Consider the following 21,255-nt stretch of genomic DNA (forward strand, 5'->3'; position numbering starts at 1 on the left):
CTGGAGAAGAGCAGATGTGGTCCCTATTCACAAAAGTGGCCGCATAGATGAAGCGGGAAACTACAGGCCAGTAAGCATCACTTCAGGTATTGGAAAAATAATGGAAATATTGCTGAAAGAATAGTGAAATTCCTAGAATCTAATGAGTTACAGGATCCGAGGCAACATGTCAAAGCAGCTCCTGATTGGATAAGGCCCGACTTAGTGCAGGAAGAGGTGGTCGGAGCGTACCGTGAGTGATTTCCTGCACTCGCGGCACTATGGCTGCTCTCTCCTGCCTCTCCCGCTGCCCTCTCCTTGTCAGCGGTTCGCGGTCGGAAAATACCGCGAATGACTGGGACTGAGAACCGCTGACTGCGAACGACCGGGGGAACACTGTACAGTATATTGAAGAATTAAGGCCAGAACTAGGCAGACTTGCATGGTCTGAGTCTTATATATGGCCATTCAGTTAAGGATGGGCTGGGGAGGGCTTTGATGGCTGGGATGATTTAGATGGGCTGGAGTGAGCTTTGACAGAGACTCCAATAGATAGAACCTAAGCACACTATCGAACAGAGCTCTGGTTTTCTGGCCCTGAATTATCTAAGAAAAACAAAAATTATTAATTTATAGAGCATGTACAGATGGGCAGATTGGATGGACTATTTGGGTCTTTATCTGCTTTTATGTTACTATGTTACTATGTAAAGTTCTAGAACAAATTTGATTTTCAAAAAGTTTCAATTCTTAATGAATAACCAAGCTATCCTTAATAAAATCTGAGGAAGCTGACTGAATATTCATCATTGAAGAAGACATCTGGATTAGTTTGGAATCTGATGATGTTACATTGGAATCCAAATCAAAAAATTTGTCTACTTTTTGCTGAGAAAAAGAATATAACTGTGGGTTTGTCTGTTTAATACACTCTTCTGTCCTAAAAACACATTCCCGATATCTTTCAAAGTTATCTCATGTGGCTGCTCTGCCACTTATGCTAAGTTAGGACGCTCTACAGATATCACAATAGAGATAGCTAGTGTATTTGTTGAAGAAAGTATTTTTAGATCTGTGGATATCCTTCTTATAGGAACCACACCATTTCGGAAAAAAGCCCCTTTAGAAGGAAAAAGAGTAGAGGAAGGGGTGGGAATGGAACATCCTCCTTCATTCATCAAGGTTCCAGAGTTAGAGTTCATCAATAACGGCAGATGATATCTTGGATTGAAAATACTTGGCCACTGGCTCTCCCAATTTAGGAGTATTGGTACCTTTTACCTTCTCCAGTATGCTCCTCGTGCCAGCATTGAATTTTCCTCTGACATCAATTTCTGACCCCATGACTCAGAAGTGATTCAGAGAAGAACCAGGCTGGCGAAGTTGTTCATGCTAGTGAAGATCTACAGAGGTACGGGGTGGGAGGAGGAATGGTACAAGTGTGGCATGGCATGGCAGAGAGGTGCCCCACTGACATGGCTCCCAGGGTGGATCGCTGACCCCACCCCCCTTATTATGCCACTGGCTGGGACCTGTGTGGACTTTGGCTTTGAATATCTAGTTATTTTTAAGCAGGATAACAAATAACTGTATAAGTCAATATTCAGCATCTGCTATTTTTGAATGAGCTGGCTTTTAAGAGCAAAGCTAGTTTAATCTGGGTCAAAGTGTAGAGACTTGAGGAGGCACAGCTCCTGATGAAACTGCTGAGTCAAACGGTTGGGCAGCCGTCGGGCAAAAGCTAAGTGCTCTTCTGCTAATAATTGAGTAACACTAATTTTCTTGAGCCTGTTTAAAAAGAATTAAAGATAATATCACTTGATGTTTATGTCTTCAACAAAGATCGATGATGAACACATCATCCCAGTAAGGGTACGAAGCAATATCTAAGTAGTGCCTTGGGTGTTTGAGGTCTTGTGAAGGGATTGGCTTGGTTCAATACAAGTTTGTTCTCTGCAAGTTTTGCAATTCTCTGATTGAACAAATTAGACTTTTCCACTAAGTAGATTGGATTGTCATTGTGGGATTGACACACAATCGGCAGACACTTTTTAGGTGGCTGCCAATGCTGATGCCATATAGAGAATCTGGGCCTTTCTAAATTAGGGATCGTCTTTAGGGTTTGAATTTGAAGGTTGTAATTTCTATGGTTTCTGGCTGTATGGAGACTCAGTTCATAACTTAGGGCTGCAGAGACTGATGAGGCACATACCTAGCTCTAACTTCATCTACCAGTACGAAGAAGCACTCCAATGGATGAAACAATGGATCAAAAGTTCAAAATTTTAAACTTAGTTCATCATATTATATATGGGAGGAAGGGGTGCTCCTTTCTTACATGTGAGGTTACTGAGTTATGTGTCATCAGCATCTGCAAACTAAAATGTTCTCTCCAATCTGTTTGCTAAGTTGTTGAAGGCAGTAGCATAGTAGGGGGCGGTACGCCCCGGGCGCTATCAAGATGGGGACGCTGGCACCCTTCCTCCTCTCTACTCCACCGCTGCATACGTGCTCCCCTTCCCTTCCCCTGGACCTCTAGTTGTTCACTGCCACGAGAACCAACTTCAATGTGCTCCTCGCCACTGCGTCGGCTTCTGCTGACATCATTTCTGGGTGCTGTACATAGAAAATGACGTTAGAGGGAGCGGATGTGGTCACTAGGAGCATGTTGAAGTTGGTCACCGTGGTGAACAACTAGAGGTATGGGGGAATGGACGGGGGCGCATGCGGCAGGGGTGTTGGGTAAGGGGCAGAGATGAGGGTGGGGGAAGGTGCCACCACCCTGGGTGCCTCTCACCTCACTATGCCACTGGTTGAAGGTGCTGTGGTTGGGCCTAAAGGGTGAAATAACTTGCCATTTTTGCTTAGAGAAGAAAGGTATTATCTGCAGTTCTCATAAAAGTTGAAGATGTTCCTTTTTCAGAATGGAATTTATGTAGAGAAGTTTGTTTTGAGTTATTTGAAGTAGGTATTTCTGCTGTGTGTTTTGTCATGGGGTATGCAAGTTAAAAATATTCTTTATTTTCCCATGTTATCATTTATACAAATTTCTTATTTTCTTCTCAAAGTTGTTTTCATTTAGGTCAGGGGTGTCAAAGTTGGTCCTCGGGGGCCGCAATCCAGTCAGGTTTTCAGGATTTCCCCAATGAATATACATGAGCTCTATTAGCATACAATGAAAGCAGTGCATGCAAATAGATCTCATGCATATTAATTGGGGAAATCCTGAAAATCCGACTGGATTGTGGCCCTCGAGGAGGGACTTTGACACCCCTGAGTTAGGTGCATTTTAATAGTGTACAATAGCCCTGAAGAAACTGCACTCTTTTTCAACAGTGCCCATTCTTCATGAAGAGTATGTACTATTTATCAATAATGTGTGCCCTTTGTAAAGAGTATGAACACTGAAGTGTAAATACTTCTGAAATAGTGCACACTCTTTGCAGATAGTCTGTTCTATTCATGCCACAGAAAAAAAAGCCTGCACTTCCTGTCATTTTTGACTAAAATAGAGATGAAGCAACGTGAGAAGGAACATTGTTCAGATTTCCCATAGCACCTCAAATAAATATACATCCCTATTTTGTCTACTGTTTTGTGTTGCTTTACACTGGTTTTCTCTAATGTTTTTATTGTGATTCAATTTTTTCAAAAAACCCTAAGAGAAAGGGTTCTTGGAGCCATAGGCAGCAGAACGCTTTTTCCTTAGGGGGGCTCCAAAGGCTCTGCCCTAGCCCGAGCAGGATCTTGTGATACCTCCCGACTTCCCCCACCTACCTTCCCCAGCCGCTGTAATTTTAAATCTTCTGGCAGCTATCACGCAGCATCAACGAGCAGGCCTGCTCCAGAAGTCCTCATTCTGCAGTGACGCTGCATGGTGGCTGCCAGATTTAAAATTACAGTGACCGAGAGGAGGTGGGTGGGGGTGTAGAGCCATAACTGACTTTCACTAACAATTTTGGGGAAGCTATGGCCCCTGTGGCCTCCCCCGTTCTGACACCTCTGCCTGGAGCAATGGAACTGGTTTTAGGTTATGTAAGGTTCAAGGTTCAAGGTTTATTAACATTTGATTTATCGCTAAATCTGTATACAAAGCGATGTACAAAATAAAACATAAAATATAGGAATACAAAATTAAAACTCAATAACATAAGTTTAAGACAGGACAAACTTGAGGTGGAAGGAAAGAAAGGGAAAAGATTACATCAGTTGAAAAGTAAACAAGCAGTGCTTCTCTTTCCCAATCTGGGCTGGTGTTGACCATGCTGGGACTCTGCAAATATTTAGTCCACCAATAGGCTGAATTCATGTTTCAAATTTAAGTTTTGCGTTTTAGATTTACTATCCTGCCCAGGGCAGTTTACAATCGACCATATAGAGATTAGAGAGAGGAAAATTGAAATATATTGACAGGACAAAATACAGGTAAGAGGGGAGACCTACAATGCTGATAGGAAAGAAGGGTACTTCAGATTTAGGTAGGTTTGAGGCCTCCTGTAGAATAGGGGCCAAGGACAACTGCCCTGTTTGCAGCACCCTAATGCCAGTCCTGTTCTCATAGATACAAATAGCAAATTAAACAAATAAAACAGATATCCCATTTAATGTGTTTCATTTCACTTGAACATTGCATTGTTCGTTTCCAAATAAATGCAAATCCGCACTGCTGATTCATAGCAAAAAATTAAAAATATACAAAGAACTAAAGCTCTAAGATCTTTATCAAATTTAAAGGAACCTTTCTTTTCTTTTAAATCCCTGTAATTTTAGCTGCAGCCTTTGTCAAAAACTGAGATTTTTTTTCTCTCTTATAACTGTTATAATTTAACATCTGTTTCTTTGAAGGCAATTTACATTTTTCAATCTGTTTCATAATAAAAACAATTTAGTGTGAAGTTCAGTTTGGCATAGATTATTAAGAATGGAAATATTCAAGTTGGGGCATGCCTTCAATTTCCTCAAATTTCTCTTTAAGCTGAGCAGGAGTCCTCCAACTGTAGGGGGTGATGATTCAATATCATGTTTTCAATTGCTAAGGAGAGGCAGGATCCCTGGAGTGCTGCAGAGCTTGCCTGTTCCTCACTATTGAAAATGTGAGACAGCACCCCTCCCCCCCATCCCCACACACACAGAATTGAAGGTGGAAGAGTCCTGTTCAGCTTAGGGAATAGTGCCCCCAAATGTGAAGCCTTTTGTAAAACATAGGTTAGTAAATACATAAGGTTTTGCAGGGGACATCACATAGAAGCAGCCATCTTAGAAATGTACATGCGTAGAAAAAGAGCAGCATCACACAGTGCTTTTGACATATAAGTACTAGCAAATACATATGTAGGTGGGTATCTTGGAAAATGCAGGTGTATTTGCTGATGCTTAAACATGTACCAGTATTTTACAAAGTTCCATGAACAAGACGAGCCAATTAAGGAGCCCAGCGAAGTAACTCTTTTATGTGAATATTTGAGGTAGCTATAGAAACCACAGATGTTAGCAAAATTGCCCCTAAATCATTGATAATGGAGACTCCTGCTTCAAATAAATAGATAGCTGGCACTCACATATGCATTGGAGTAGGTGCACATGGAAGCGTGAACATTTTTCTTAAATAGAAATATATTCCCATTATGAAATAGGAACTAGATATACAATTTTTGTTCCTGCCTGAATCGTGCCCTAAAAAAAAAAAAATCTGCATCCCAGAAAATCTACACATGGAAATAGAATACACATGTAATGCAGTTTCAGAATGTCATCAACACATGTAAAATCACAATTTCCTTGTGCAGTTGAACTGTAATACCATACCATACCAAACATTTTTCTTCTATATCATTATTATTGTTTAGATTATTGTTCAGAGGACATGAACGTTGAACGAAATAAGATCTTTCTTCAGTGTCATGGAACCTAAACTTTGGAACACTACGCCTTCTACTCTCCATCCAGCTTTGGATCTTTCAAGAAAAAGCTTGACTATTCTTTTCTTTCGTGCCTGTGGGGTCTTCATGAGTGTACCCCTGTCTAACTGTCTTGGTTCGGTGTTTTTGTTAATTATCACTAACTATTCATTGTCTGTTTCTTTTAGTGCTGTGTACATCTGTTGTAATCTGCCTAGAACTTAGGATAGTGTAATATAAATATAAAAAATAAATAAATAAAAAACTGGAAAATGCCTCTCCACGTGTCCTTGCTATAATTACTTTATTATTGTCCCTTCCTCCACTTACTTTATTCTCCATAATTTAAGAAGAACGAGCTGTGGACTCTGCTGCGGTAGGGGTTCAACGTGCGTAATACCGCGCATTAAACCGCCTGCCACGCTAGCCGCTAACACCTGCATTGAGCAGGCGTTATTTTTTTAGCCAGCCACGGGGGTTAGCGCGTGATGAAATGTCCGACGCGCTAACCCCGCTAGTGTGGCTTGATAAAAGGACCCCTTTGTTCACTTTAGTGTTAAAAGTGCCACCTTGCATCTTCCTGAAATTCCGTTGTTCTCTCTTTCAGCAACTTGCACAACGACGGAGTTGTTCCCAGAACGAGAGTTGGTGTTTTTCCAATATGGTTTTGTGTCATCCTTATATGTATGTTTCTATGGCGATCTGCTTAGAATTTTAGCAAAACTGAAATAGTAAAATCAATAGATTTCCCTGTTTGTTTCTTTGGGGTTTTTTTGACAGATGAGGGGAGTAGTGCATAGCACACCTACTATAAGTGGAATATCATCCTAAAATTTTAACTGCATCCTTTTAAACTTAAGAGTACCTGATTATTATTCAATGAATTGTAAACAGCTTTAGGTGAATCTTTTCATGAAAAAATATTTAATAAATTGTAAATAAATAAATAAATAATGAATAAATACAAGTTTGGTAAGCTTAATGGCCACAAGGTTCATGTTTAGAATGGTTAGACTGCTTGGAGCTTTACTTATCATTTGCTCTTCTCCCCGTAGATACAGAAATCTGGCGCTGTATCTGTACACAGCACATTAAAAATTCCAGCACATAAAATCAAACAATAAAGGTAAACCACAAACATAAAGTCAGCTTAAATAAATCAAAGGGGATGTTGCTGTAGAAGACGGAAAAGGAGGAATTTAAGAAATTATTGATGCTATTACATACTCAAATTCCTCACAGGATTTGTTCTGGGCCATTAGGCTAACTTGTACTCACTGGAGCACATGTTACCTAATTAATCTAATGTGAGCCACAAGTATGTTTGCTGATTCCCACATCTCATTAATTATGAAAGTTTATGTAAAGTTTGTGGTAACCTTTGCTTAGAATTTGGGAATAGCAGGAGCAATAGCAATCTAAATTTTTCCTTACATTTGCTATGACATTCTAGGCTGAATTTAGAAGTCCTTTTGTTATGTCAAAGCCATATAATAATAGTCAATAGAAGTCCTAATACATTTAGTAAAATCTAATTTAATCAAATCTAAAATTTATGGATCATACTGTGCATATGTAGGTTCTATGAGATTTACAATGCAAAGAGTCCATGTAACCTAGAATCAGCTATACAATGCATGGGTGCACATACAGTATATTAACAAGGGGTTGAAGTCAGCTATACATTAATTATTTTGTAGTGAAGTCAGCAGTGTATGGTATGACTTTGAGTTATAGAATAAAAGTTATACAATACAATATAATATACAACACAATCAGTTATACAATACAATAAGTTAAGCAGTACAAGTATGCATATGTAGTAACAGGACCTTTGCAGTAGTTGACTAAAGTCTGTTAGACATTAGAAAGTGTGCAGAGTGCAGTATGAATTTCAGATTGTCAAACATATTAATATAGTAATGAATGACTGTGGAGAGTAGTGCCATGTTCATTGAGTTGAAGGATTGGTAAGTTGCTTGTGAAGCTGTCGCTTGAAGTTAGGTTCAGACTCTGGCCTTTGGTGTTGGTTGAATTGGGATTGATAGGGAGTTTAGTGGTTTAAGAGGATTGTTGTTGCATAGTCAATGCAGGTGGTTTGCAAAATCAGGCCCCAATAAGTATAACAGAATCAAGAAACAAATGAATTGTTAATTATTGGACAAATAATATAGATTGTCATTGTCTAGGAAACTGGGCTGTAACAGCTGTAAACATTGTAGAAGAAGATGGAGGGAGAATTGTGTAGGGATTTGTAGTTCTTAGAGCCCAAGAGTAAACTTGAGTGGAGATTCCAGAGGACTAGAAGGGACTGAATCAGAAGCTGCTACAGGTAAAAATGGAGCCAGAGATTCAAGCTGGGCTAGAAGTAGAATGCATGGGTGCTGAAGGGCTGTCTGGTAAGGTTTGACTCTTTGCAGATGATTCCAAAATCTGCAATAGGGTAGACACCACTGATGATGTGGATAACATGAGGAAGGACCTGGCAAAGCTTGAAGAAAGGTCCAGAATTTGGCAGCTACAATTTAATGCTAAGAAATGCAGGATAAGGTATTTGAGCTGCAAAAACCTGAGGGAATGGTATAGTTTAGGGTGTGGAGAACTTTTGTGCATGAAAAAGGAGCGGGATTTGGTCGCCATACATGAAGAAGGACATGGTACTACTCAAAAGGGTCCAGAGAAGAGCGACTAAAATGGTTAAGGGGCTGGAGGAGTTGCCGTACAGTGAGAGATTGGAGAAACTGGGCCTCTTCTCCCTTGAAAAGAGGAGACTGAGAGGGGACATGATCAAAACGTTCAAAATACTGAAGGGAATAGACTTAGTAGATAAAGACAGGTTGTTCACCCTCTCCAAGGTAGAGAGAACAAGAGGGCACTCTCTAAACTTGAAAGGGGATAGATTCCGTACGAACGTAAGGAAGTTCTTCACCCAGAGAGTAGTAGAAAACTGGCACGCCCTTCCGGAGTCTGTTATATGGGAAAACACTCTCCAGGGATTCAAGACAAAGTTAGACAAGTTCAAGCTAAACTGGACTCATTTAGAGCACTGGTCTTTGACCTTGGGGCCGCCGCGTGAGCGGACTACTGGGCACGATAGACCACTGGTTTGACCCAGCAGTGGCAATTCTTATGTTCTTATGTGATCATATGTTATGATCTTAAGGTACCAACACACTCTGATCGTTGGTGATATCAATCTCCACCTTGACGACTCCAACAGCAAGGACACGACTGATTTCAACAACTTCCTTACTTCTCTAGGTTTCCCCTCACCCACCCCATCTCCAACCCACGAAAAAGGGCACACACTAGATTTCACCACTTTCCTCGATCTTACCGCCTTCAAAACTTCAAACGACGACACTCGCTGGGAACAAGTCCCTTGATCTGACCACTTCCTAGGGACTACCTGCCTCCCCATTTTCATGTCACATCTTGAATCCCCACCCCACTCCTCTCATTCCATAATCTTCCGCAAAAAAATCTCGAGCAATCTATTCTGGTCCAAATTCCTCAACCAACTCTCCTCCAACCCTAGACCTACAGACTCCGAATCCCATTGGCGCAACTGGACCGCCCTCTCAGAGTCCACCTACCACTCCCTTGCTCCAATATCCACTAAAACCATCTCCTACCCCCGAAAGGCCCCCTGGTACTTAACTCTCCACAGAGAATTGAAACAGAAATGTCGCGCTCTGGAGCGCAAATGGAAAAAATCTAAATCCCCCTCTGATAGACAGACCTGGAGGGCCAATATTAAGCTTTACAATTCAACACTAAAAAAAGCCAGGAAGAACTTCTTCGGAGACAAGATCTCTAGATCCAACAACCAGATCAGTGCACTGTTTAACATCTGGCGCTCCTTAACTACAAAAAAAGACCCATCCTTGCTCCCACCGTCCATATCAGCCGATGTTCTTGCAATCTTCTTTAATGAAAAGGTTACCACCCTAAGACGCTCCTTCCCACCCACAGTCTCCTACAACTCCCTGGTCTCTACTGACCCCAACCCTACCTTACCTGTCTCCACCCCCATTCCAGCTGACAGATCCTGGACCGTCTTCGAACTTGTTTCCGAATCGCAAGTCTCCAAACTTTGCCTCAAACTAAAAACTTGCAAGTGCACCTTGGACCCTTTCCCCTCCTACCTATTCGAGAACACCTCTACACAGGCCATCACTTCCCTCACCGAACTTATAAACTCAGCCCTAACATCGGGCCTCTTCTCCTCCGACATGTGACATATTTCATTGGCCCCTCTATTGAAAAAGGCCGACCTTGACCCCTCCATACCATCAAACTACCGCCCAACTAAGCAAATATCCCCCTCCTAACCAAGTTATTAGAATCCATCATATCCACTCAACTCTCATCTTACCTAGAAAGATTCTCTATTCTCCTACCCCACCAATTCAGCTTCAGACCCAACTTCAGCACCGAATCCCTTCTGGCCTCACTAATCTCTAAGGTGCAACAACTGCATTCTCACAACAAATTCGCTGTTCTCCTACAATTCGACCTCTCCGCAGCTTTCGACGTCGTCCATCACGATATCCTAATCTTCCAACTCTCCGAAATAGGCATAAGCTCCACAGTCCTAGATTGGTTCTCGAAATTCCTACGCTTCCACTCCTACACCGTTAACTTAAATGGTACCTCATCCCCCCCCTGGAAACCGAAATGTGGAGTCCCACAAGGCTCCCCCCTCTCTCCTATCCTTTTCAACATCTACATGTCCTCTCTGAAACTCCTTCATCTATCCCCCCTAGAAACTCTCTACACCTATGCCAATGACATCTTCATCCTCCTCGAGACCGACTCAAACCTCTCTAACCTCGCTGAGAACATATCCACTTGTATAACGAATCTCCAATCCTGGGCCCAATCTGTACAAATGAAACTGAATGAGTCCAAAACAAAACTACTTTGGCTCGGCCCAACATTAGATCATTTACCCACCTCCATCCCATTACCTTCTAGCCCCACTCTTCAGCTTGAGTTTTCAAGCAAAGTCCTAGGCATCGTCATAGACTCCTCTCTCTCCTTCAATGATCACCTCAACTCTTTGATAAAAAAATGCTTCTTTTGCCTTCATATGTTGAGGAAGGTGAGATCCTGCTTTCATCACTCTCACTTTACCATCCTCGTTCAATCTACTGTCCTCTCTAGACTGGACTACTGCAACTCCATCTATATAAGCCTAACTAAGAAAAACCTCCATAGACTTCAGCTAATTCAGAACGCTGCGGCTAAGCTTATTTTCGCAAAAGGCAAGTTCGATCCAAGCTTCACTGGCTGCCAGTATACTCCAGAGTCCTCTTTAAATGTGCCTGCTTAGCCTTCAAGATCCTACATGGCGTCCTTCCTTCCGTTATCCCACTCTTTTGGAATTCCTCAAAACCACACTTCACCAGACCCTCCCAAAAACTGAAACTATCATTCCCCTTTATAAAAGGTATATCCCGCGCAGGAAAACTTGGAACATCTCTCCCCTTTAGAACCATAGAACTCTGGAACAACCTCTCATCCCCACTCAGAAACTCAAGCTCCTTCCAATCCTTCCACAAACACTTGAAAACTTGGCTCTTTGCAAAAATCTAATCACCTCCCATTCTCCAGTATTCTGTCCCTCTCCATCCTCTTAGTCCCTCTCCTTTATCCTTCATTGTAGTTCCTTTCCTCTTAATTCTGTAAACCGTGCCGAGCTCTGCGCTTGCGGAGATGGCGCGGTATACAAACCTAAGGTTTAGTTTAGTTTAGTTTAGTTAGAGTATCAAATAATTATATCCAATTCTTTAGTATTTTAATTAAAACTTCTACAAAAAAAATTGCTAATCTTAAATACTATAACAAAAAACTATTTTATGAATACATAATATTACTCAGTGTAAACCAGTGCAAACTATAAAACATACAAACACAGGATATTTCCAATTCATCAATCATAAATCTTCAATGCACTCCTCTACCAATAAATATAATGATAAAAACAACAGTCCATGAAAGTAGAGGAGTACTTATCTCTACTGGAATAATCAGGTTGACCTGGGCTCAGCTGCAGAGCCAAAAGTGCTTCGTGCTCCCAAATCACAAACAAAAACAAAAATCCAAAATATTCAAAAAAATCACAAAGTTCAAGTTCATTAATCCAGCTAATCCATACTCAATTCAACAGTTCAAACCATCCGTGTTTATCGAACTCCATAGACTTCCTTGACACAGTATTTAGTCTCTGGTATTTGTTTGACACCATACGTGTTTCCCCTTTTGCTTTGTCAAGAAGATGTTTGCAGCATTATCTTTTTAAACAGCATACAGCCTCACATTGGAACAGAATCCCTTGCAGGGCTTCATGGCGGCATAACCGTTAGCAAACACTCTAAATGCAATAACACATATGGTGTCAAACAAATACCAGAGCCTATATACTGTGTCGAGGAAGTCTGTGGAGTTCGATAAATACGGATTGTTTGAACTGATGAATCGAGTATGAATTAGCTGGATTAATGAACTTGAACTTTGTGATTTTTTTGAATATTTTGGATTTTTGTTTTTGTTTGTGATTTGGGAGCACGAAGCACTTTTGGCTCTGCAGCTGAGCCCAGGACAACCTGATTATTCCAGTAGAGATAAGTACTCCTCTACTTTCATGGACTGTTGTTTTTATCATTATATTTATTGGTAGAGGAGTGCATTGAAGATTTATGATTGATGAATTGGAAATATCCTGTGTTTGTATGTTTTATAGTTTGCACTGGTTTACACTGAGTAATATTATGTATTTATAAAATAGTTTTGACTATAAAATAGTTGACTGTGATTTTTTGAATGTTTTGAATTTTTATGAATTTTTTGGATATTTGTTTATGATTTGGGAGCACAAAGCACTTTTGGATCTGCAGCTGAGCTCAGGACAACGCGATTATTCCAATAAAGATAAGTACTCCTCTACTTTCATTGACTGTTGTTTTTATTATTATATTTATTCATAGAGGAGTGCATTGAAGATTTATGTTTGATAAATTGGAAATGTCCTGTGCTTGTATAGTTTGTAGTTTGCACTGGTTTACATTGAGTAATATTATATATTTATAAAATAGTTTTTTGTTATAGTATTTAACATTAGCAAATTATTTTTGTAGATCTTAAGGTAGCCAAACAGGTAAAAAAGGTTATAGTGAAAGCTAGAAGGATGATTGGGTGCAGAGGGAGAATAATGGCCAGTAGGAAAAGGAGGTAATGATGCTCCTATATAAGACTTTGGTGAGACCTTATTTAGAATATTCTGTACAATTCTGGAGACTGCATCTTCAAAAAGATATAAACAGAACACAGTCAATCCAGAGGAAGGCTACTAAAATGGTTCGTGGTCTTTGACATAAAGCTTTTGAGGACAGACTTAAAGATCTTAGTATTTGGAGGAAATGCAGGATAAGGGCTATATGATAAGAAATACCTGCATGGCATGGATATGCATGAGGCAAGTCTATTTCAATTGAAAAGAAACTTTGGAATGAGGAGGCATATGATGAAGGTAAAAGGGGGTAGATTCAGAAGTAACCTCAGAAAATACTTTTTTTTAAAAAAGGGTAGTGAATGTCTGGACCAATGTTCCCTCTAAGGATTGATGAGGTGTGTGCAAAAAAAAAATATGCATGAGCAACAAGTTACATACTCCACAAATTTATGAGCAGGCGCGGAGGACGCATTTTAAACAAATGTAGTTTATCCTTGTACTCCTTATGTATTTTTAATCATCTATGGATATGTTTGTATGTTTATTGTTCAAATGGTTTTATTTATTTCCACAAATTTATTTTTGTTATACGCATTGAAAATATTTGATATTGCGTTTAAATCAAAATCTCAATAAACTTGAAACGAGTGCCCGTGAGATTGTGGGAGGGTTAAATACTCAAAACCTAGAAGAATAACAATTTACTTAAAGTTTTTGCTTCACCAGCTTTCTGGTATCTTTACATACAGTGGCGTACGTAGCATATGTAACACCCGGGGCCCATCATTTTTTGGCACCCCCCCCATCTGTACGAAAAACATGATTTTTAGTAATAAGCCACCCGTCACACATGAGTACCTAGGAAAAGGCAGCATCTTACATATTGCAGTGAGCAGTACATCAATACACCCATTGTAAAACTAAACAAGTCAGACCAGCACAGATCAATCCTACACCGTCAATCCTAACAGAAAATCATGTCTTTCGAGCACACAGAACACAGAAAACACCTTCGCCTAGTATGGAATATGTCATCACAAACTAACCCCTCCCCCTTTTACAAAACTGTAGTGTGGATTTTAGCCACGGTGGTAACAGCTCTGACGCTCATAGAATTCTGAGCATCAGAGTTGCTACCACCATGGCTGGCGCTAAAAAACGCTCCACAGTTTTGTAAAAGGGGGGATAAAATAGAAATACACAGCTTCAACGCTCTAGCTCAGGGGTGCCCAAACTTTTTGGGCTTGTGAGCTACTTTAAAATGACCAAGTCAAAATGATCTACCTGATTGGCCAGGGTGCCTAAGGCCCCTCCCATAAGAGGGGCTTTAGGCACATGGGCCAACCGGAATCTTAGGCCTCTTTCCCAGTGCATTCTAGGATGCACTGGGAGTGGCTTAAGACTATGATTGGCCAGATCCCTAAGGCTATTCCCATGGACGGGAGAAGGGGGGAAGGAGGTGCCGGCAGGAGGGAGTGGGCATCCAGGGATGTTGTGGAGGGATGGCTGCCAGGGATTGTTTCACAGTTTGCAGCAGGAGGGAGTGGGCATCCCTCCTGCCGTGGACAGTGTATGTGTGGAGGGGTTGGATGTTTCCTGCCACTGCTGCTCAGCTGATCGAGGCAGGGAAATTCCCTCAGCTCAGCGGCAATGCGATTCTCTAAGCAGCACCTGTGATATGGATGCCGGTTAGAGAATCAGGATGGTTAGGCAAGGTTAGGCATCTGTCCATTAGGACAGACACAATTCTATATAAGACGCCCATGTGAAAACCATTTAGGCTGAGACAGCAGTAGTCCCCAACCCTCTCCTAGAGGACCACCAGGCCAGTTGGGTTTTCAGGCTAAAATGAATATGCATGAGAGAGATTTGCATATAATAGAAGTGACAGGCATGCAAATCTGCTGCATGCATATTCATTAGGGCTAGCCTGAATACCTGATTGGCCTGGTGGTCCTCCAGGACAGGGTTGGGGACCATTGCTATACAGAATCAGTCCTTTATTGCATATTTGGAATCAGCTGTTCCTTTGCATCAGCTGGCTTTCATTCTTTGTGGAATCTGTTTCTGATCCAAGCTAGTTAAATGCTCTGGCCACTATGGGATCACTCTAGGCAATCACCTAGTATTCTCTTTAGAGCATGAGAGGGAGCCAGGTAAGTTTAGAAATCTCTGCAAGTGATATAATGTGTGGATTGTGCATCTGTGTAAAGCATGTGCAACAACTGGGGCTAAAGAACAGGTACTGAAATACCAGTGATTCCAGCAGGCTGGTTTCAAATTTTCAATGGAAAACTCAATGGTAGTTCCTTTGAAAATACGTTTCTGGATATATAGCACAGGTTAGCTTGCAACCTAACCACATGGGTTGAAACTTACTCCATAACAATGTGGTGTTTCTACCATTAGAAAATCCCAAGAACTATGAAAACAAGTAAATATATTTTGTAATTATCGATAACATATCACTTGCACTGGCTTTTATGAAATCGCAGTAGGGGGTTTTACTGCGAGCCAGTGAAGTAAAAGCTCTAGCGCTCATTCAGTTTCTATGAGCATTGGAGCACTTACCTGGCAGGCCCGTGGTAAAACCCTCTACTGCGATTTCATAAAAGCCAGTGCAAGTGATTAAAATCCTAAGGTGTTATCAATAATTGCAAAATATATTTACTTGTTTTCATAGTTCTTGGGATTTTCTAATGGTAGAAACACCACTTTGTTATGGAGTACTGTGTTTTCATAAAGGAAGCCCTTGAGTTGTTTCTTTGTTCTGTTTAAATAATGATTTAATGATTTTATTTATGTTTTGTTAAATATGTGCTTCTTGTATCAGACAGGGTAACAGAAGTCCACACAGATATTTATGTGACTAGCTTTGGCCCTGTTTCTGATACAGACATGGTAAGTATTAAAATGATTTTTTTTTTTTTAAATTCACCTTAGCAATATTATATTATATTGTATTTGATATACTGCTTGTACATGAGTATTCAGCGGTTTACAAAAATTAAAACATTAGGCACATTAACTTCCCTAACTGTCCCAAACAGGCTCAGAATCTAACTAAATTGCTTAGGAGAAAACATTATTTGAATACAAGATAAAGGGGGAAAAAACCATCAGAATATTGGAACATTGAATCTAGTCAAATGAGTAAATGTATAAGTTGCATTTACAAATAAAGGATAGAAAATAAAAGATGATATTGCCAGTCTGTTGTTTTCATTTATTATAAGCTATAAAATATAAATCCACAAATTGAAATAGGGTTAATTTTATAAGAACTCATAGTAATATGCTTAACTTATTAACTTTACAGAGCATTTGCTGAAAAATATTTCCAGCAAAATCTACCTGTTCAAATTTATTTTGCTTATTTTAGAAACACTATTAGGACAGCATTAAGGGGGGGGAAGGGAATTATTAATATGGGCTACTATTAAAATACGTTATTTTACTGTTAATCCCAGTTATTGGTAACTAAGCCCCTCTTCTATTAAACTGTGCTAGCAGCTTCTAGCGCGAGAAGCCGCGCTGAATGGCCCACGCTGCTCCCGATGCTCATAGAGTTCCTATGAGCATCAGGAGCAGCGTGGGCCATTCAGCGCGGATCTCTGTGCTAGAAACTGCTAGCGCAGTTTAATAGAAGAGGGGGTAAGTTTCATTGCATTAACCCCACCCTCCATTTTTACAAAACTGTAGCACAGTTTTTAGCGCCAGCAGCAGTGGTAACAGCTCTGAAGCTCATAGAATTCCTATGAGCGTCGGAGCTGTTACTGCCGCGGCCGGCATTAAAAACCACGCTACAGTTTTGTAAAAGGGGAGTGAATGGGACCTGTGCTAAAATAGCATGAGTTAGTGGTAAAATAACACATCGTAATGGTATCTCTTGATGATAGCATCACCTCTTACGGACATAATTATCAACATGAACTACCACTGAAAGATGCTATTTTACCACATACTCATGCTATTTTACAATACAATAGGACCTGGGAGCAATGGCGTAGTAAGGGGGGCAGGGGGCGGTCTGCTCCGGGCGCCAACTTGCTCGGGGCACCAGCATCCCCTCTTGCTCTCCAACTCCCCCACTCCTCCCACTACCGCATGTGTGCCGCTTCCCCCATACCGTTTTAACTTCGGCACAAGCAGCCACCAACTTGCTGTCCATGTCGGCTTCAGTGCTCTACCTGAGATCACTTCTGGAACTCTCGCCTAAGAATGACGTCAGAGAGAGCGTCAAAGGCAAACCGGGCAGTAAGTTGGTGGCTGCTTGCACCAAAGTTAAAAGGTACGGGGAAGGGGTGCACGCGTTTGGTAGAGGGGGTAGGCGACGCTCACCCTCGCTACTCCACTGCCTGGGGAGAAGTTGTTGAACTACATTAGGGCTTTAAGGGGAGAAGCCATCAATGTGAGCCCTCGGGATGGGTTCTAAAGTGACCGGCTGGGTGAGGAGTAGTGGGTCAAGAACTGGTTGAGTGGAAGGCGACATAGGGTAGTGATCAATGGAGATTGCTCTGAGGAAAGGGATGTTACCAGTGGTGTGCCTGTTCTTTTTAACATTTGTATAAACGATATTGCTGCAGGGCTGTAGGGTAAGATTTGCCTTTTTGCAGATGATACCAAAATCTGCAATAGAGTAGACACCCAGGAAGGTGTGAATAAAATGAAGAAAGACCTGGCGAAGGTTGGAAAAATGGTCTGAAATTTGGTAGCTAAAATTTAATGCTAAGAAATGCAAGGTCATGCATTTAGGCTGCAAAAACTTGAAGAAACGGTACAGTTTAGGGGTGAAGAACTGATGTGATTGTATGTTGGTGATCTTAAGGTGGCCAAACAGGTTGAAAAAGTGACGGCAAAAGGATGCCAGGTTGCATAAGGAGAGCCATGGCCAGTAGGAAAAAGAAGGTATTGATGCCCCTGTATAAGAGTTTGGTGAGACCTCATTTAGAATATTGTGTATAATTCTGGAGGCTGCACCTTCAAAAATATTTAAAAAGGATGGAGTCAGTTCAGATGAAGGCTACTAAAATGGTACATGGTCTTCATCATAAGGTGTATGGGGGACATACTTAAAGATCTCAATCTGTTTACTTTGGAGGAAAGAGGGGAGATATGATAGAGCCGTTTAAGTACCTACGTAGTGTAAATGCGCCTGAGTTGAATCTCTTTTGTTTGAGGGCAGGTTCTGGAAAGAGAGGGCATGGGATGATAGGCCCAGGAGTAATCTAAGGAAATACTTTTTTACAGAAAGGGTGGAAGACGCATGGAGCAGTCTTCCATTAGATGTGGTGGAGACAGAGACTGTGTCTGATTTCAAGAAAGCCTGGGATAGGCACGTGGGATCTCTTAGAGAGAGGAAGAGATAATGGTTGCTGCAGATGATCAGACTGGATGTGCCATTTGGCCTTTATCTGCCATCATGTTTCTATGTTTTATTAAGTTGGGCGTGCCCTAGGACATTGCACGGGGCTAGTAACACGGGGCTAGTAACCACGGTATTCCGTAAGGACACTGATCGGAATATGTTTCTTCATTTTTCCAGTTGTCATCCTACTAAATTGAAGCATGCCTTACACATCAGCCAGTTTTTGAGGCTTCGCAGGATCTGTAATTTAAAGCTGTTGCTGTGTCCCCGGTTCCTCCCCCTTTTTGCCTTGCCTGCCTGGAATCACTCTGACCTACATTTGTGTTGGCTTGTTCAGTTCCTGATGAAGGGGCTATTGCCCTGAAACCCTGCTAGGTCGAGTCGTATTGAAAGAGGACTGCACCTTAACTTTGGTCTTTGATCCAAAGAAAAGCTGGACTCTCCTTGCTACTATTTGACTACAGCACCTTTATTCAGCTAAGTAACTCTGTTCAGGTCAGTGGGTTAGGCATTCGGGGCATTGCAGGACAGTGAACTTTTTATGTCTTCCACTTTTATATATATTTATTTATTGTACATTGTTTGCACTTGACTTGCACTTTAAAGCACACAGGAACACCCAGATGATAGTGTGCGGCTGGGCAATGAGTGCTAATCTCTGCTTGGTGTTTGCTGGCTTTGCTATTCTAAGCACTAGAGCTGCTCTTTGATTCGCTCTTTAAAGCTTTCAAACTCACGCTGAGGGTGCTCCTTATCTTACAAATTTAGATTTGAGATTTATATATTTTTGGTGGAATCTAGGGAGTTAACTTTCCTGCAATGTCCTAGGGCATGCCCAACTTATATTTTGGTGTCTTTTAAGGATATTTTGTGTTGGGGTTTTTTCTATGTTTTATTAAGACTGGCTGTTTCATTGTTAACCGCGGTTATTAGTAACTAGGTCTGATTGCATAAAATGCAACCTGTACTAAAATAGCACAAGTTTGTGGTAAACTAGCATGTATTAACAGTAGCCCATGTTGATAACTGTGCACCTAAAACTCAATTTTACAAAGCTGAGATATAAACATCTAAAACTGAAAACTTGTATGTCTGGGTTTGTTCTGAGTGGACTAGCACAGACCTGAAAAATAAATGTGAATATACATCTGTGTTCTATCAGGTTTTTTCGCAGCTGGCATCATACTTGTTGCAGGTTTCTGGGTCTCACTGTGTATTGTCAGGTAGAAACCAATGTTTTAGCCATCATGTTGTGGCTTTCTTCAGGGTATACTGTGAGGTCTGCAGTTCACCTTTGTAAATAGTCTTTGTAAATAGTGGGTCCACTGACCTGATTGGGAACAGGACAGTTCATTGGTCACCAATTTTTTTAATTCTTAACATTGTAAACCGTCCAGATACATGTGATGGTCGGTATATCAAGCTTTAAATAAACTTGAAACTTGAACCAATTTGAATGTTGGTGGGAAAATCGGTTTGTCTTTTTTTTTTTTTTTTTTTTCATAAAATGGAAAAGTTTAAAGATGTTCTCCCTATGAAGATAATTATACGGTATGTTCTTTCAGGGTTTCTGCAGCTGGCATCGTGCTTGTTGCAGGTTTCCCACCAACATTCAAATTGGTGACCAATGGACTGCCCTGTTCCCAATCAGGTCAGTGGACCCACTAATTACAAAGACAAACTGCAGTACACCCTGAAGAAAGTCACAGCATGATGGCTGTAACGTCAGTTTATATCTGGCGTGACACAGCAAGACACAGAAACCTGCAACAAAAACATATGTACATCTATGTCCAAAAAAAGTGACATCAGGATTTCCACCTACTACTCAGGATGTCTAGGTTTCAGAAACATGCTCCTATTAAGGGAGGTCATTCTTTTCATCTCTCGGTGTTGATGTCCACTCTCATCCCCCTCCCCAGTAAGCAAAACTAGAACTGGATACTAAGCTCAGTGACAACTTTGGGAAAACTAACCATTTATAAGCTCCTTTTACAAAACCACATTAGCAATTCAAGTGTGGCAAATGTGATGAAGCCCATAGGAACTGAAAGGGCTTTCCCACATTTATCTCACTGGAATCGCTAGCATGACTTTGTAAAAGGAGTCCTATGAGTCTAGAATGACTAACATAAATGTTTATATTGCTATTTCATGCCATAAATGATTGTGCCTATTTTGAGAGTGTGGTGCAGTGGTTAAAGCTACAGCCTCAGCACCCTGAGGTTGTGGGTTCAAATCCATGCTGCTCCTTGTGACCCTAGGCAAGTCATGTAATCCCCCCAGTGCCCCAGGTACATTAGATAGATTATGAGCCCACTGGGACAGACAGGGAAAAATGCTTGAGTACTTGAACAAATTCATGTAAAACTGTCCTGAGCTCCCTGGGGAGAATGCTATAGAAAATTGAATAAATAAATATTTTAATGTCCCACTGTAATGCCCTTAAATTATATAAATCAACCTTTAAATTACATAAAATAATGCTTAAAACATTATTGATGTGAAAGTGAAGTGCTCAGTATACCTTCATCACAGTCATATCCACAGATAATTAGATCACGACTATCAAGGGAACCATCAAGGCACTCACATGTTCCCTACTTATCCAACCCTCCTAGTGTATATTCCTATGTGGTTAATATAACCTTGAAAATGCTTTGAAAATACTTTAAAGATTGAAGAACATGTGATTACTTGGGTTCCAGTTCTAATCTGACTCAATTAATGTTGCTGTCAATCAGAACAGGAACACCATTAGAATTAGGTCCTCA

At 40.9% G+C, this 21,255-nt stretch overlaps 1 protein-coding gene across 2 annotated transcripts in view; it reads left to right on the forward strand.

Annotated features, from left to right (window-relative positions):
• GABRA2 (gamma-aminobutyric acid type A receptor subunit alpha2) overlaps positions 1-21,255 on the forward strand; it is a 140,690-nt gene that overhangs the window by 48,720 nt on the left and 70,715 nt on the right. For both annotated transcript variants that reach the window (XM_033946165.1, XM_033946156.1), the window contains exon 4: positions 15,947-16,014. In XM_033946165.1, coding sequence (XP_033802056.1) covers positions 15,947-16,014 — 68 coding nt within the window. The remainder of the gene's footprint in view (positions 1-15,946; positions 16,015-21,255) is intronic.

This window comes from Geotrypetes seraphini, chromosome 1 (assembly GCF_902459505.1).
Source record: "Geotrypetes seraphini chromosome 1, aGeoSer1.1, whole genome shotgun sequence".
NCBI lineage: Eukaryota > Metazoa > Chordata > Amphibia > Gymnophiona > Dermophiidae > Geotrypetes > Geotrypetes seraphini.